General features: G+C 53.9%; 1 protein-coding gene across 7 annotated transcripts in view; it reads right to left on the minus strand.

Annotated features, from left to right (window-relative positions):
- Positions 1–18221, minus strand: part of LOC142922729 (uncharacterized) — an 80253-nt gene that overhangs the window by 16883 nt on the left and 45149 nt on the right. For 6 of the 7 annotated variants that reach the window (XR_012940262.1, XR_012940264.1, XR_012940263.1 and 3 more), the window contains exons 11-16: positions 17752–17813; positions 11105–11260; positions 8548–8668; positions 7536–7667; positions 4038–4116; positions 2515–2571 (exon numbers count right to left, since the gene is read on the minus strand). Coding sequence is in view for 4 of the 7 variants with exons in the window: in XM_076063563.1 (XP_075919678.1) it covers positions 2515–2571; positions 4038–4116; positions 7536–7667; positions 8548–8668; positions 11105–11260; positions 17752–17813 (607 nt within the window). In the remaining 3 variants the exon portion in view is untranslated. Of the gene's footprint in view, positions 1–2514; positions 2572–4037; positions 4117–5748; positions 5799–7535; positions 7668–8547; positions 8669–11104; positions 11261–17751; positions 17814–18221 lie in introns of all 7 variants that reach the window. The other variant, XM_076063562.1, reaches the window with a different exon arrangement.

Consider the following 18221-nt stretch of genomic DNA (forward strand, 5'->3'; position numbering starts at 1 on the left):
CACCTCCACCACCACCTCCACCACCACCTCCTCGTCCACCTCCACCACCGCCTCGTCCACCTCCACCACCGTCGCCTCGTCCACCTCGCTCCTAGAGACGATGATCACCCCGTGTCTCTCTCTCTCTCCTCCACCACCACCACCACCACCACCACCTCCACCACCACACCTCCACCACCACCTCCACCACCACCACCTCCACCACCTCCACCACCACCTCCTCCTCCCCGTCTCTCTCTCCCCGTGTCTCTCTCCCCGTGTCTGTCTCTCTCCCCGTGTCTCTCTCCCCATGTCTCTCTCTCCCCGTGTCTCTCTCTCCCCGTGTCTCTCTCTCCCCGTGTCTCTCTCTCTCCCCCTGTCTCTCTCTCCCCGTGTCTCTCTCTCCCCGTGTCTCTCTCTCCCCGTGTCTCTCTCTCCCCGTGTCTCTCTCTCCCCGTGTCTCTCTCTCCCCGTGTCTCTCTCTCTCCCCCTGTCTCTCTCTCCCCGTGTCTCTCTCTCCCCGTGTCTCTCTCTCCCCGTGTCTCTCTCTCCCCATGTCTCTCTCTCCCCGTGTCTCTCTCTCCCCGTGTCTCTCTCTCTCCCCCTGTCTCTCTCTCCCCGTGTCTCTCTCTCCCCGTGTCTCTCTCTCCCCGTGTCTCTCTCTCCCCGTGTCTCTCTCTCCCCGTGTCTGTCTCTCTCCCCGTGTCTCTCTCTCCCCGTGTCTCTCTCTCCCCGTGTCTCTCTCTCCCCGTGTCTCTCTCTCCCCGTGTCTGTCTCTCTCCCCGTGTCTCTCTCTCCCCGTGTCTCTCTCTCCCCGTGTCTCTCTCCCCGTGTCTGTCTCTCTCCCCGTGTCTGTCTCTCTCCCCGTGTCTGTCTCTCTCCCCGTGTCTCTCTCTCCCCGTGTCTCTCTCTCCCCGTGTCTCTCTCTCCGTGTCTCTCTCTCCCCGTGTCTGTCTCTCTCCCCGTGTCTCTCTCTCCCCGTGTCTCTCTCTCCCCGTGTCTCTCTCCCCGTGTCTCTCTCTCCCCGTGTCTCTCTCTCCCCGTGTGTCTCTCTCCCCGTGTCTCTCTCTCCCCGTGTCTCTCTCTCCCCGTGTCTGTCTCTCTCCCCGTGTCTGTCTCTCTCCCCGTGTCTCTCTCTCCCCGTGTCTCTCTCTCCGTGTCTCTCTCTCCCCGTGTCTGTCTCTCTCCCCGTGTCTGTCTCTCTCCCCGTGTCTCTCTCTCCCCGTGTCTCTCTCTCCCCGTGTCTCTCTCTCCCCGTGTCTCTCTCTCCCCGTGTCTCTCTCCCCGTGTCTCTCTCCCCGTGTCTCTCTCTCCCCGTGTCTGTCTCTCTCCCCATGTCTCTCTCTCCCCGTGTCTCTCTCTCCCCGTGTCTCTCTCTCCGTGTCTCTCTCTCCCCGTGTCTCTCTCTCCCCGTGTCTCTCTCTCCCCGTGTCTCTCTCTCTCCCCGTGTCTCTCTCTCCCTCCCTGTCTCTCTCTCTCCCCGTGTCTCTCTCTCTCCCCGTGTCTCTCTGTCTCCCCGTGTCTCTCTCTCTCCCCGTGTCTCTCTCTCCCCGTGTCTCTCTCTCCCCGTGTCTCTCTCTCTCCCCGTGTCTCTCTCTCTCCCCGTGTCTCTCTCCCAGTGTCTCTCTCTCTCTCTCTCTCCCCGTGTCTCTCTCGCCCCGTGTCTCTCTCTCCCCGTGTCTCTCTCCCCGTGTCTCTCTCCCCGTGTCTCTCTCTCTCCGTGTCTCTCTCTCTCCCCGTGTCTCTCCGTGTCTCTCTCTACCCGTGTCTCTCTCCCAGTGTCTCTCTCTCGCCCCGTGTCTCTCTCTCGCCCCGTGTCTCTCTCTCCCCGTGTCTCTCTCTCCCCGTGTCTCTCTCTCCCCGTGTCTCTCTCTCCCCGTGTCTCTCTCTCCCCGTGTCTCTCTCCCCATCTCTCTCTCTCTCTCCGTGTCTCTCTCTCTCCCCGTGTGTCTCCCTCCCCGTGTCTCTCTCTCCCCGTGTCTCTCTCTCGCCCCGTGTCTCTCTCTCGCCCCGTGTCTCTCTCCCCGTGTCTCTCTCGCCCCGTGTCTCTCTCTCCCCGTGTCTCTCTCCCCGTGTCTCTCTCCCCGTGTCTCTCTCTCTCCGTGTCTCTCTCTCTCCCCGTGTCTCTCTCTCCCCGTGTCTCTCTCCCCGTGTCTCTCTCCCCGTGTCTCTCTCTCTCCGTGTCTCTCTCTCTCCCCGTGTCTCTCTCTCCCCGTGTCTCTCGCCCCGTGTCTCTCTCTCGCCCCGTGTCTCTCTCTCGCCCCGTGTCTCTCTCTCCCCGTGTCTCTCTCTCCCCGTGTCTCTCTCTCCCCGTGTCTCTCTCTCCCCGTGTCTCTCTCTCTCCCCGTGTCTCTCTCTCTCTCCGTGTCTCTCTCTCTCCCCGTGTGTCTCTCTCCGTGTCTCCCTCCCCGTGTCTCTCTCTCTCCCCGTGTCTCTCTCTCTCCCCGTGTCTCTCTCCCCGTGTCTCTCTCTCGCCCCGTGTCTCTCTGTCTCTCTCCCCGTGTGTCTCCCTCCCCGTGTCTCTCTGTCTCTTACCGGTCTGCGTGTCGATGAAGGTCCTGCTTCACAAACATCATCACCATCATCATCATCCTGCAACATCACCACCATCAACATATCAACATCATCACGACGACCATCCTCATTTCCCAGTGCTGATGGGAACAGACGACTGCATTTCCCAGTGCTGATAGGGAGAGCGGGCGATTGCATTTCCCAGGGCTGATCGGGACGGGTGATTGTAATTAATAGTGCTGATTTATAGGGACTGGTGATTGTAATGAATAGCGCTGATAGGAACTCGTCATTGTAATTGATAGTGCTGATGGGGACTGGTGATTGCAATTGATAGCGCTGATGGGGACTGGCGATTGTAATTGATAGCGCTGATGGGGGAACTGGCGATTGTAACTGATAGCTCTGATGGGGGAACTGGTGATTGTAATGGATAGTGCTGATGGGGGCTGGTGATTGTAAAGGATAGCGCTGATGGGGACAGGTGATTGTAATTGATAGCGCTGATGGGGACTGGTGATTGCAATTGATAGCTCTGATGGCGACTGGTGATTGCAATTGATAGCGCTGATGGCAACTGGTGATTGTAATTGATAGCGCTGATGGGGACTGGTGATTGTAATTGATAGCGCTGATGGCGACGGGTGATTGTAATTAATAGCGCTGATGGCGACTGGTGATTGCAATTGATAGCACTGATGGCAACTGGTGATTGTAATTGATAGCGCTGATGGGGACTTGTGATTGCAATTGATAGTGCTGATGGAGACTGGTGATTGTAATTGATAGCGCTGATGGGGACTTGTGATTGCAATTGATAGCGCTGATGGGGACCGGTGATTGTAATTGATAGTGCTGATGGAGACCGGCGATTGCAATTGATAGCGCTGATGGGGACTGGCGATTGTAATTGATAGCGCTGATGGGGGAACTGGCGATTGTAACTGATAGCTCTGATGGGGGAACTGGTGATTGTAATGGATAGTGCTGATGGGGGCTGGTGATTGTAAAGGATAGCGCTGATGGGGACAGGTGATTGTAATTGATAGCGCTGATGGGGACTGGTGATTGCAATTGATAGTTCTGATGGCGACTGGTGATTGCAATTGATAGCGCTGATGGCAACTGGTGATTGTAATTGATAGCGCTGATGGGGACTGGTGATTGTAATTGATAGCGCTGATGGCGACGGGTGATTGTAATTAATAGCGCTGATGGCGACTGGTGATTGCAATTGATAGCACTGATGGCAACTGGTGATTGTAATTGATAGCGCTGATGGGGACTTGTGATTGCAATTGATAGTGCTGATGGAGACTGGTGATTGTAATTGATAGCGCTGATGGGGACTTGTGATTGCAATTGATAGCGCTGATGGGGACCGGTGATTGTAATTGATAGTGCTGATGGAGACCGGCGATTGTAATTGATAGCGCTGATGGGGACTGGTGATTGCAATTGATAACGCTGATGGGGACTGGTGATTGCAATTGATAGCGCTGATGGGGACTGGTGATTGTAATTGATAGCGCTGATGGGCTAACCTGGACATCGCTGGGCTCAGTCGGCTGCCTTGCTTGGAGGGAGCTGCACAACAACCGGATATCATCACAGCTGGGCTGCCTGGGGGAGTTGGGGGGGAGTGTAGCGGTGGTGAGGGTAGTGGTGAGCGTAGTGGTGAGCGTAGTGGTGAGGGTAGTGGTGAGCGTAGTGGAGAGCGTAGTGGTGAGCGTGGTAGTGGTGAGTGTAGTGGTGAGTGTAGTGGTGAGCGTGGTAGTGGTGAGTGTAGTGGTGAGTGTGGTAGTGGTGAGTGTAGTGGTGAGCGTAGTGGTGAGTGTAGTGGTGAGCGTGGTAGTGGTGAGTGTAGTGGTGAGTGTAGCGGTGAGTGTGGTAGTGGTGAGCGTAGTGGTGAGTGTGGCGGTGAGCGTGGCGGTGGTGAGTGTAGTGGTGAGTGTAGTGGTGAGTGTGGTAGTGGTGAGTGTAGTGGTGAGTGTGGTAGTGGTGAGTGTAGTGGTGAGCGTAGTGGTGAGTGTAGTGGTGAGTGTAGTGGTGAGTGTAGTGGTGAGCATAGTGGTGAATGTAGTGGTGAGCGTAGTGGTGAGCGTAGTGGTGAGTGTAGTGGTGAGTGTAGCGGTGAGTGTAGCGGTGAGTGTAGCGGTGAGTGTAGCGGTGAGCGTGGCGGTGGTGAGCGTAGTGGTGAGTGTAGTGGTAAGTGTAGTGGTGGTGAGTGTAGTGGTGAGCGTGGCGGTGGTGAGCGTAGTGGTGAGCGTAGCAGTGAGTGTAGCGGTGAGTGTGGTAGTGGTGAGTGTAGTGGTGAGAGTAGTGGTGAGCGTAGCGGTGAGCATGGCGGTGAGTGTAGTGGTGAACGTAGTGGTGAGTGTAGTGGTGAGTGTAGCGGTGAGTGTAGTGGTGAGTGTGGTAGTGGTGAGTGTAACGGTGAGTGTAGCGGTGGTGAGCGTGGCGCTGGTGAGTGTAGTGGTGAGTGTAGTGGTGAGTGTGGTAGTGGTGAGCGTAGCGGTGAGCGTAGCGGTGAGTGTAGTGGTGAGCGTAGTGGTGAGTGTAGCGGTGGTGAGTGTAGTGGTTAGTGTGGTAGTAGTGAGTGTAGTGGTGAGTAGTGGTGAGTGTAGTGGTGAGCGTACCTCACGAACTCCAGGATGAGTGGTGAGAGAGTGATCACCGCTGACACCACCTCTGGTGAGTGTGGCGGTGGTGAGCGTGGCGGTGGTGAGCGTAGTGGTGAGTGTAGTTGTGAGTGTGGTAGTAGTGGTGAGTGTAGTAGTGGTGAGTAGTGGTGAGTGTAGTGGTGAGTGTAGTGGTGGTGAGTGTGGTAGTGGTGAGTGTGGTAGTGGTGGTGAGTGTAGTGGTGAGTATTGGTGAGTAGTGGTGAGTAGTGGTGAGTGTAGTGGTGAGTAGTGGTGAGTGTAGTGGTGAGTGTAGTGGTGAGTGTAGTGGTGAGTAGTGGTGAGTGTAGTGGTGAGCATGGTGGTGGTGAGTGTAGTGGTGAGTAGTGGTGAGTAGTGGTGAGTGTAGTGGTGAGTGTGGTAGTGGTGGTGAGTGTAGTGGTGAGTAGTGGTGAGTGTAGTGGTGAGTGTAGTAGTGGTGAGTATTGGTGAGTGTAGTGGTGAGTGTACCTGACGAACTCCAGGATGAGTGGTGAGAGAGTCGTCACTGCTGACACCACCTCTGGTGATAGTGGTGAGTGTAGTGGTGAGTGTGGTAGTAGTGGTGAGTATTGGTGAGTATTGGTGAGTATACCTGACGAACTCCAGTATGATTGGTGAGAGAGTCATCACCGCTGACACCACCTCTGGTGATCGTGGTGGTGAGTGTAGTGGTGAGTAGTGGTGAGTAGTGGTGAGTGTACCTCACAAACTCCAGTATGAGTGGTGAGAGAGTCATCACCGCTGACACCACCTCTGGTGAGCGTGGTGGTGGTGAGTATTGGTGAGTAGTGGTGAGTGTACCTGACGAACTCCAGGATGAGTGGTGAGAGAGTGATCACTGCTGACACCACCTCTGGTGAGTGTGGTGGTGAGTATTGGTGAGTGTAGTGGTGAGTGTACCTGACGAACTCCAGGATGAGTGGTGAGAGAGTGTGGTAGTAGTGAGTGTAGTGGTGAGTGTAGTAGTGAGTGTAGTGGTGAGTATTGGTGAGTATTGGTGAGTGTACCTGACGAACTCCAGGATGAGTGGTGAGAGAGTGTGGTAGTGGTGAGTATTGGTGAGTGTGGTAGTGGTGAGTGTAGTGGTGAGTATACCTGACGAACTCCAGGATGAGTGGTGAGAGGGTGTGGTAGTGGTGAGTATTGGTGAGTGTAGTGGTGAGTAGTGGTGAGTGTACCTGACGAACTCCAGGATGAGTGGTGAGAGAGTCATCACCGCTGACACCACCTCTGGTGATCGTGGTGAGTGTGGTGGTGAGTATTGGTGAGTGTAGTGGTGAGTAGTGGTGAGTGTACCTGACGAACTCCAGGATGAGTGGTGAGAGAGTGATCACCGCTGACACCACCTCTGGTGATCGTGGTGAGTGTGGTGAGTGTAGTGGTGAGTGTGGTAGTAGTGGTGAGTATTGGTGAGTGTAGTGGTGAGTATACCTGACGAACTCCAGGATGAGTGGTGAGAGAGTCATCACCGCTGACACCACCTCTGGTGAGTGTGGTGAGTGTGGTGGTGAGTGTAGTGGTGAGTGTAGTGGTGAGTGTACCTGACGAACTCCAGGATGAGTGGTGAGAGAGTGTGGTAGTGGTGAGTATTGGTGAGTGTGGTGGTGAGTATTGGTGAGTATACCTGACGAACTCCAGTATGAGTGGTGAGAGTGTGATCACCGCTGACACCACCTCTGGTGATCGTGGTGAGTGTGGTGAGTATTGGTGAGTATTGGTGAGTGTACCTGACGAACTCCAGGATGAGTGGTGAGAGAGTGATCACCGCTGACACCACCTCTGGTGAGTGTAGTGGTGGTGAGTGTAGTGGTGAGTATTGGTGAGTATTGGTGAGTATACCTGACGAACTCCAGTATGAGTGGTGAGAGTGTGATCACCGCTGACACCACCTCTGGTGATCGTGGTGGTGAGTGAGTGTAGTAGTAGTGAGTGAGTGTGGTAGTGGTGAGTGTAGTAGTGAGTGTAGTAGTGGTGAGTGTAGTAGTGAGTGTGGTAGTAGTGAGTGTAGTGGTGAGTGTGGTAGTATTGGTGAGTGTATTGGTGAGTATTGGTGAGTGTACCTCACAAACTCCAGTATGAGTGGTGAGAGAGTCGTCACCGCTGACACCACCTCTGGTGAGTGTAGTGGTGGTGAGTATTGGTGAGTAGTGGTGAGTATACCTGACGAACTCCAGTATGATTGGTGAGAGAGTCGTCACCGCTGACACCACCTCTGGTGATCGTGGTGAGTGTAGTGGTGAGTGTAGTGGTGAGTGTAGTGGTGAGTGTAGTGGTGAGTGTAGTGGTGAGTGAGTGAGTGTGGTAGTAGTGAGTGTAGTGGTGAGTGTAGTGGTTAGTGTGGTAGTAGTGGTGAGTATTGGTGAGTATTGGTGAGTGTACCTGACGAACTCCAGTATGATTGGTGAGAGAGTCGTCACCGCTGACACCACCTCTGGTGATCGTCTCCAAGAGAAAAACCTCAGAGCCGATAGCAGCACAGAGCGGAGATCCCAAAGCAGGGCCGCCTGTCGCCTAGCAACAAGCAGGGTGGTAACCAGGGTAACCAACACGGTAACCACGGTAACCAGGGTAACCACCAGGGTAACAGCCAGGGTAACAAACAGGGTAACCACCAGGGTGGTAACCAGGGTAACCGCCAGGGTAACAACCAGGGTAGTAACCAGGGTGGTAACCAGGGTAACAGCCAGGGTAACAAACAGGGTAACCACCAGGGTGGTAACCAGGGTAACCGCCAGGGTAACAAACAGGGTAACCACCAGGGTGGTAACCAGGGTAACCGCCAGGGTAACAACCAGGGTAGTAACCAGGGTGGTAACCAGGGTAACAGCCAGGGTAACAAACAGGGTAACCACCAGGGTGGTAACCAGGGTAACAACCAGGGTAACCACCAGGGTAACAAACAGGGTAGTAACCAGGGTAACAACCAAGGTAACAACCCAACACTCACCCCACTCACCCCACTCACCCCCCCACTCACCCACCCACCCACTCACTCACTCACCCAGCCACCCACCCACCCACTCACTCACCCACCCACTCACCCACTCACCCACTCACTCACTCACCCCACTCACTCACCCACTCACTCACCCACTCACCCACCCCACTCACCCACTCACCCCACTCACTCACCCACCCACTCACCCCACTCACCCACTCACCCCACTCACTCACCCCACTCACTCACCCCACTCACTCACCCACTCACTCACCCCACTCACTCACCCCACTCACTCACCCACTCACCCCACTCACTCACTCCACTCACCCCACTCACTCACTCCACTCACCCCACTCACTCACCCACTCACTCACCCACTCACTCACCCCCCCACTCACTCACTCACTCACCCACTCACTCACCCACTCACTCACCCCCCCACTCACTCACCGGTAGTAGAGGTGGTGGAGGCGGTGGACAATGGTGGACAACGAGATTGGGTTTCCCACTTCCATGAGAAATGTGGGGTGGACTCTCACGTCCACAGGGGTGGACAGCTCCCTCGCGACCTCTACCCAGCGTACAGTGCGGCAATACAGAGCGCAGTATATACAGTACGCACTGTACAGTATATACAGTACACACTGTACAGCATACACAGCGCATACCATACAGTCTGTAAGTCTGCGCAGCACATACTGTACATCACATACAGTACACACTGTACAGTATACACAGCACACACCACACAGTATGTACAGTATATGCAGTACACACTGTACAGTCCACACAGTGCACGCTGTACAGTACACAGTGCGTGCCATACAGTATGTACAGTCTATGCAGCACACACCGCACAGCATATACAGTGCGCACTGTACAATATACACATTACATACCATACAGTATGTACAGTCTGCGCAGTGCACACTGTACATCATACACAGCATGCACTGAACAGTATACACAGCGCACAATGGACAGTATGTACAGTACACGCCATGTAGTCCACGCAGTACACACTGTACACGACACACATTACGCACTGTACAGTACACACAGCACTCACTGCACAGTATATACAGTGCACACCGTGCAGTATGTACAGTGCACGCCGTGCCGTCCATGCAACACATACTGTACAGCATACACAGTGCGCACTGTGAAGTATACACAGCGCGCGCTGTACAGTGTAAAACGGTGCGCACTGTACAGTATATACAGTACACAATGTGCAGTATGTAGAGTACACACTGCAGTCTGTACAGTACACGTCGTGCGGTCTATACAGTGCACACTGCACAACTATACAGTGCCCCGCTGTACAGTATATACAGTACACACTGTGCAGTTGATATTGTATAGCGCGCACTACACACACGCTTCAAATCAAGAGAGATAAATCGCTATGTCTATGTATTTTTATCTCTGTTTATAAAACTAAATGTATATACAACTATATATGTATATAAAACTGACCCATGGTTAGCGGCTATCTAGGCCACGGGCTATGTATATCTATGTGTGTATATCTATGTGTGTATATCTATGTGTGTAAATCTATCTGTGTATATCTACGTGTGTATATCTACGTGTGTATATCTACATGTGTATATCTACGTGTGTATATCTATGTGTGTATATCTATGTGTGTATATCTATGTGTGTATATCTACGTGTGTATATCTATGTGTGTATATCTACGTGTGTATATCTATGTGTGTATATCTACGTGTGTATATCTACGTGTGTATATCTACGTGTGTATATCTACGTGTGTATATCTATGTGTGTATATCTACGTGTGTATATCTATGTGTGTATATGTACGTGTGTATATCTACGTGTGTATATCTATGTGTGTATATCTATGTGTATATCTATGTGTGTATATCTATGTGTGTATATCTATGTATGTATGTATATCTATGTGTGTATATCTATGTGTGTATATCTATGTATGTATATCTATGTGTGTATATCTACGTGTGTATATCTATCTGTGTATATATATAAACAACTATATATGTATATAAAACTGACCAATGGTTAGCGGGCTATCCAGGCCACGGGCTATGTATATCTATGTGTGTATATCTACGTGTGTATATCTATGTGTGTATATCTATGTGTGTATATCTATGTGTGTATATCTACGTGTGTATATCTATGTGTGTATATCTACGTGTGTATATCTATGTGTGTATATCTATGTGTGTATATCTATGTGTGTATATCTATGGGTGTATATCTATCTGTGTATATATATAAATACAACTATATATGTATATAAAACTGACCCATGGCTAGCAGGACTTCCAGGCCACACGCTATGTATATCTACGTGTGTATATCTATGTGTGTATATCTATGTGTGTATATCTACGTGTGTATATCTACGTGTGTATATCTATCTGTGTATATATATAAACAACTATATATGTATATAAAACTGACCCATGGCTAGCAGGACCTCCAGGCCACGGGCTATGTATATCTACGTGTGTATATCTATCTGTATATATATAAACAACTATATATGTATATAAAACTGACCCATGGCTAGCAGGATCTCCAGGCCACGGGCTATGTATATCTATGTGTGTATATCTATGTGTGTATATCTACGTGTGTATATCTATGTGTGTATATCTACGTGTGTATATCTATGTGTGTATATCTATGTGTGTATATCTATGTGTGTATATCTATGTGTGTATATCTATGTGTGTATATCTATCTGTGTATATCTACGTGTGTATATCTATCTGTGTATATATATAAACAACTATATATGTATATAAAACTGACCCATGGCTAGCAGGACCTCCAGGCCACGTGCTATGTATATCTACGTGTGTATATCTATGTATATATATAAACAACTATATATGTATATAAAACTGACCCATGGCTAGCAGGACCTCCAGGCCACACGCTATGTATATCAATGTGTGTAAATCTATCTGTATATATATAAACAACTATATATGTATATAAAACTGACCCATGGCTAGCAGGACCTCCAGGCCACGGGCTATCCGTCCGCTCTCGCTCCGCTGGGACCCGGCCCCCCACTCTCCAGGCCCAGGACGATAGAGAAGTGCCAAGCGCTCCGACTCCGTGACTGACAGGCTGGAGCCCAGCAGGGCCGGCTGGGGGGCTGTGGGGCGGGGGGGTGGGTGGGTGGGTGGGTGAGTGGGTGAGTGAGTGGGTGGGTGAGTGGGTGAGTGAGTGGGTGGGTGAGTGGGTGGGTGGGTGGGTGAGTGAGTGGGTGAGTGAGTGGGTGAGTGAGTGGGTGAGTGAGTGGGTGAGTGAGTGGGTGGGTGAGTGAGTGAGTGGGTGAGAGAGTGGGTGAGTGAGTGGGTGGGTGAGTGGGTGAGTGGGTGAGTGGGTGAGTGAGTGGGTGAGTGGGTGGGTGAGTGAGTGGGTGGGTTAGTGAGTGAGTGGGTGAGTGGGTGGGTGGGTGAGTGAGTGGGTGAGTGGGTGAGTGAGTGGGTGAGTGAGTGGGTGAGTGAGTGGGTGGGTGAGTGGGTGAGTGAGTGAGTGGGTTAGTGGGTGGGTGGGTGAGTGAGTGGGTGAGTGAGTGGGTGAGTGAGTGGGTGAGTGAGTGGGTGAGTGAGTGGGTGAGTGAGTGGGTGAGTGGGTGAGTGAGTGGGTGGGTGGGTGAGTGAGTGGGTGGGTGGGTGAGTGAGTGGGTGGGTGAGTGGGTGGGTGAGTGGGTGAGTGGGTGGGTGAGTGAGTGGGTGAGTGAGTGAGTGAGTGGGTGAGTGAGTGGGTGAGTGATTGAGTGGGTGGGTGAGTGAGTGAGTGGGTGGGTGGGTGAGTGAGTGAGTGGGTGAGTGGGTGGGTGAGTGGGTGGGTGAGTGAGTGGGTGAGTGGGTAAGTGAGTGAGTGGGTGAGTGGATGGGTGGGTGGGTGAGTGGGTGAGTGAGTGGGTGAGAGAGTGGGTGAGTGGGTGGGCGATTGAGTGGGTGAGTGGGTGAGTGGGTGAGTGATTGAGTGGGTGGGTGGGTGAGTGGGTGGGTGGGTGGGTGAGTGAATGGGTGGGTGAGTGAGTGGGTGAGTGAGTGGGTGAGTGAGTGGGTGAGTGAGTGGGTGAGGGAGTGGGTGGGTGAGTGGGTGAGTGAGTGGGTGGGTGAGTGGGTGGGTGGGTGAGTGAGTGAGTGGGTGGGTGGGTGAGTGAGTGGGTGGGTGAGTGAGTGGGTGGGTGGGTGAGTGAGTGAGTGAGTGGGTGGGTGAGTGAGTGGGTGGGTGAGTGAGTGGGTGGGTGAGTCAGTGAGTGAGTGAGTGGGTGAGTAGGTGAGTGGGTGGGTGAGTGAGTGGGTGGGTGGGTGGGTGAGTGAGTGGGTGAGTGAGTGGGTGAGTGAGTGAGTGGGTGGGTGAGTGGGTGAGTGCGTGAGTGGGTGAGTGAGTGAGTGGGTGAGTGAGTGAGTGGGTGGGTGAGTGAGTGAGTGAGTGGGTGAGTGAGTGAGTGAGTGGGTGAGTGAGTGAGTGAGTGGGTGGGTGAGTGAGTGAGTGAGTGGGTGGGTGAGTGAGTGGGTGAGTGGGTGAGTGAGTGGGTAAGTGAGTGAGTGGGTGAGTGAGTGAGTGGGTGAGTGAGTGGGTGAGTGAGTGGGTGAGTGAGTGGGTGGGTGAGTGAGTGGGTGAGTGAGTGGGTGGGTGGGTGAGTGGGTGAGTGAGTGGGTGAGTGAGTGAGTGAGTGGGTGGGTGAGTGGGTGAGTGAGTGAGTGAGTGGGTGAGTCAGTGAGTGAGTGAGTGCGTGAGTAGGTGAGTGGGTGAGTGGGGTGGGTGAGTGGGTGGGTGAGTGAGTGAGTGGGTGGGTGGGTGAGTGAGTGAGTGGGTGAGTGAGTGGGTGGGTGGGTGGGTGAGTGAGTGGGTGAGTGAGTGGGTGAGAGAGTGGGTGGGTGGGTGAGTGAGTGAGTGGGTGGGTGGGTGAGTGGGTGGGTGGGTGAGTGAGTGGGTGAGTGGGTGGGTGGGTGGGTGGATGGGTGGGTGGATGGGTGAGTGAGTGGGTGAGTGGGTGAGTGGATGGGTGGGTGGATGGGTGAGTGAGTGAGTGGGTGAGTGAGTGAGTGGGTTAGTGGGTGGGTGGATGTGTGGGTGGATGGGTGAGTGAGTGGATGAGTGGGTGAGTGGGTGAGTGGGTGAGTGAGTGGGTGGGTGAGTGGATGAGTGAGTGGGTGGGTGGGTGAGTGAGTGGGTGAGTGAGTGAGTGGGTGGGTGAGTGAGTGAGTAGGTGGGTGGGTGTGTGAGTGGGTGGGTGAGTGAGTGGGTGAGTGAGTGGGTGAGTGAGTGGGTGAGTGAGTGAGTGGGTGGGTGGGTGAGTGGGTGGGTGGGTGAGTGAGTGGGTGAGTGGGTGGGTGGGTGGATGGGTGGGTGGATGGGTGAGTGAGTGGGTGAGTGGGTGAGTGGATGGGTGGGTGGATGGGTGAGTGAGTGAGTGGGTGAGTGAGTGAGTGGGTTAGTGGGTGGGTGGATGTGTGGGTGGATGGGTGAGTGAGTGGATGAGTGGGTGAGTGGGTGAGTGGGTGAGTGAGTGGGTGGGTGAGTGAATGAGTGAGTGGGTGGGTGGGTGAGTGAGTGGGTGAGTGAGTGGGTGGGTGAGTGAGTGAGTGAGTAGGTGGGTGGGTGTGTGAGTGGGTGAGTGGGTGAGTGAGTGGGTGGGTGAGTGGATGAGTGAGTGGGTGGGTGGGTGAGTGAATGGGTGAGTGAGTGGGTGAGTGAGTGGGTGAGTGAGTGAGTGGGTAGACAAGTGAGTGAAAGGGGGGAGCAGAGAGGAAGAGATGAACATGATAATTAATTTTGACTTAAAGCTTTCGTAACTGGAGGAATTCACACGCTGGGTCCTTTCAGTGAAGTCACGTGGACAAGTTCAATTAAATAAATTAACAAAAAAGAAATGACGTTTTGATCGGACCGCAAGCGGTCATCGTCAGGAGCGTGAAAGCTACAACAGCTTTTGTGAAAGACCCAAGGATACGAGAATTAATAGTGAGAACAAGACTCACTCACTCACTCACCCACTCACCAATCACTCACTCACCCTGTCACTCACTCACTCACTCACCCTGTCACTCACTCACTCACTCACCCACTCACTCACTCACTCACCCACTAACCCACTCACTCACCCACTCACTCACTCACCCACTCAATCGCCCACCCACTCACCCACTCTCTCACCCACTCACCCACTCACTCACCCACTCACTCACTCACCCACCCACTCACTCACCCTGTCACTCACTCACTCACCCTGTCACTCACTCACTCACTCACCCTGTCACTCACCCACTCACCCTGTCACTCACCCTGTCACTCACTCACCCTATCACTCACTCACTCACTCACCCACTCACTCACCCTGTCACTCACTCACCCACTCACTCACCCTGTCACTCACTCACCCACTCAATCGCCCACCCACTCACCCACTCTCTCACCCACTCACCCACTCACTCACCCACTCACTCACTCACCCACCCACTCACTCACCCTGTCACTCACTCACTCACCCTGTCACTCACTCACTCACCCTGTCACTCACCCACTCACCCTGTCACTCACCCTGTCACTCACTCACCCTGTCACTCACTCACCCACTCACTCACTCACCCACTCACTCACTCACCCGCTCACTCACTCACCCTGTCACTCACTCACCCACTCACTCACTCACTCACCCTGTCACCCACTCACCCACTCACTCACCCTGTCACTCACTCACCCACTCACTCACTCACCCACTCACTCACTCACCCACTCACTCACCCTGTCACTCACTCACTCACCCTGTCACTCACTCACTCACTCACCCTGTCACTCACTCACCCTGTCACTCACTCACTCACTCACCCACTCACTCACTCACTCACCCACTCACTCACTCACTCACCCACTCACTCACTCACTCACCCTGTCACTCACTCACTCACTCACCCTGTCACTCACTCACTCACCCTGTCACTCACTCACTCACCCTGTCACTCACCCATTCACTCACCCACTCACCCACTCACTCACCCACTCACTCACTCACCCTGTCACTCACTCACTCACTCACCCACTCACTCACTCACTCACCCACTCACTCACTCACTCACCCTGTCACTCACCCACTCACTCACTCACCCTGTCACTCACTCACCCACTCACTCACCCACTCACCCTGTCACTCACTCACTCACTCTGTCACTCACTCACTCACTCACCCTGTCACTCAATCACTCACTCTGTCACTCACTCACTCACTCAGTCACTCACTCACTCACCCACCCACTCACTCACCCTGTCACTCACTCACTCACTCTGTCACTCACCCTGTCACTCACTCACTCACTCACCCTGTCACTCACTCTGTCACTCACCCACTCACTCACTCACTCACCCTGTCACTCACCCTGTCACTCACCCACCCTGTCACTCACTCACCCTGTCACTCACTCACCCTGTCACTCACTCACTCACTCACCCACTCACTCACTCACCCACTCACTCACACACCCACTCACTCACCCTGTCACTCACCCACTCACTCACCCACTCACTCACTCACTCACCCTGTCACTCACTCACTCACCCACCCACTCACTCACCCTGTCACTCACTCACCCTGTCACTCACTCACTCACTCACCCACTCACTCACCCTGTCACTCACCCACTCACCCACTCACTCACCCACCCACTCACTCACCCTGTCACTCACCCACTCACCCTGTCACTCACCCTGTCACTCACTCGCTCACTCACTCACCCTGTCACTCACCCACTCACTCACTCACCCTGTCACTCACCCACTCACTCACTCACCCTGTCACTCACCCTGTCACTTACCCTGTCACTCACTCACTCACCCTGTCACTCACTCACTCGCCCGCTCACTCGCTCACCCTGTCACTCACTCACTCACTCACCCTGTCACTCACTCACCCTGTCACTCACTCACCCACTCACTCACTCACCCACTCACTCACTCACCCGCTCACTCACTCACCCTGTCACTCACTCACTCACCCTGTCACCCACTCACCCACTCACTCACCCTGTCACTCACTCATCCACTCACTCACTCACCCACTCACTCACTCACCCACTCACTCACCCTGTCACTCACTCACTCACTCACCCTGTCACTCACTCACTCACTTACCCTGTCACTCACTCACCCTGTCACTCACTCACTCACTCACCCACTCACTCACTCACTCACCCACTCACTCACTCACTCACCCACTCACTCACTCACCCTGTCACTCACTCACTCACTCACCCTGTCACTCACTCACTCACCCTGTCACTCACTCACTCACTCACCCTGTCACTCACCCACTCACCCACTCACTCACCCACTCACTCACTCACCCTGTCACTCACTCACTCACTCACCCACTCACTCACTCACTCACCCACTCACTCACTCACTCACCCACTCACTCACTCACTCACCCTGTCACTCACCCACTCACTCACTCACCCTGTCACTCACTCACCCACTCACTCACCCACTCACCCTGTCACTCACTCACTCACTCTGTCACTCACTCACTCACTCACCCTGTCACTCACTCACTCACTCTGTCACTCACTCACTCACTCAGTCACTCACTCACTCACCCACCCACTCACTCACCCTGTCACTCACTCACTCACTCTGTCACTCACCCTGTCACTCACTCACTCACTCACCCTGTCACTCACTCTGTCACTCACCCACTCACTCACTCACTCACCCTGTCACTCACCCTGTCACTCACCCACCCTGTCACTCACTCACTCACCCACTCACTCACTCACCCACTCACTCACACACCCACTCACTCACCCTGTCACTCACCCACTCACTCACTCACCCACTCACTCACTCACTCACCCTGTCACTCACTCACTCACTCTGTCACTCACCCTGTCACTCACTCACTCACTCACCCTGTCACTCACTCTGTCACTCACCCACTCACTCACTCACTCACCCTGTCACTCACCCTGTCACTCACTCACCCTGTCACTCACTCACTCACTCACCCACTCACTCACTCACCCACTCACTCACACACCCACTCACTCACCCTGTCACTCACGCACTCACTCACTCACCCACTCACTCACTCACTCACCCTGTCACTCACTCACTCACCCACCCACTCACTCACCGTCACTCACTCACCCTGTCACTCACTCACTCACTCACCCACTCACTCACCCTGTCACTCACCCACTCACCCACTCACTCACCCACCCACTCACTCACCCTGTCACTCACCCTGTCACTCACCCTGTCACTCACCCACTCACCCTGTCACTCACCCTGTCACTCACTCGCTCACTCACTCACCCTGTCACTCACCCACTCACTCACTCACCCTGTCACTCACCCACTCACTCACTCACCCTGTCACTCACCCTGTCACTTACCCTGTCACTCACTCACTCACCCTGTCACTCACTCACTCGCCCGCTCACTCGCTCACCCTGTCACTCACTCACTCACTCACCCTGTCACTCACCCACTCACTCACTCACCCTGTCACTCACCCAATCACTCACTCACCCTGTCACTCGCTCACCCACTCACTCACCCACCCACTCACTCACCACTCACCCACTCACTAACCCACTCACCCACCCACTCACTCACCACTCATTCACTCACCATCATCTGGAATCGGTTCCAAATCCCATGGACTCATTCTCTCTGTCTCTCCATTGTCCCAGCTGAGAGACACGGGGAGAGAGAGACACGGGGAGAGAGACACGGGGAGAGAGAGACACGGGGAGAGAGAGACATGGGGAGAGAGACACGGGGAGAGAGACACGGGAAGAGAGAGACATGGGGAGAGAGACACGGGGAGAGAGAGACACGGGGAGAGAGAGAGACACGGGGAGAGAGAGACACGGGGAGAGAGACACGGGGAGAGAGAGAGACACAGGGAGAGAGAGAGACACGGGGAGAGAGAGACAGGGAGAGAGAGACATGGGGAGAGAGAGACACGGGGAGAGAGACACGGGGAGAGAGAGACACGGGGAGAGAAACACGGGGAGAGAGAAAGAGAGACATGGGGAGAGAGACACGGGGAGAGAGAGACACAGGGAGAGAGAGACACGGGGAGAGAGAGACACAGG

This window comes from Petromyzon marinus, unplaced genomic scaffold (assembly GCF_048934315.1).
Source record: "Petromyzon marinus isolate PM22_M1 ecotype Great Lakes invasive population unplaced genomic scaffold, UKy_Petmar_22M1.pri1.0 PM_Scaffold_150, whole genome shotgun sequence".
NCBI lineage: Eukaryota > Metazoa > Chordata > Hyperoartia > Petromyzontiformes > Petromyzontidae > Petromyzon > Petromyzon marinus.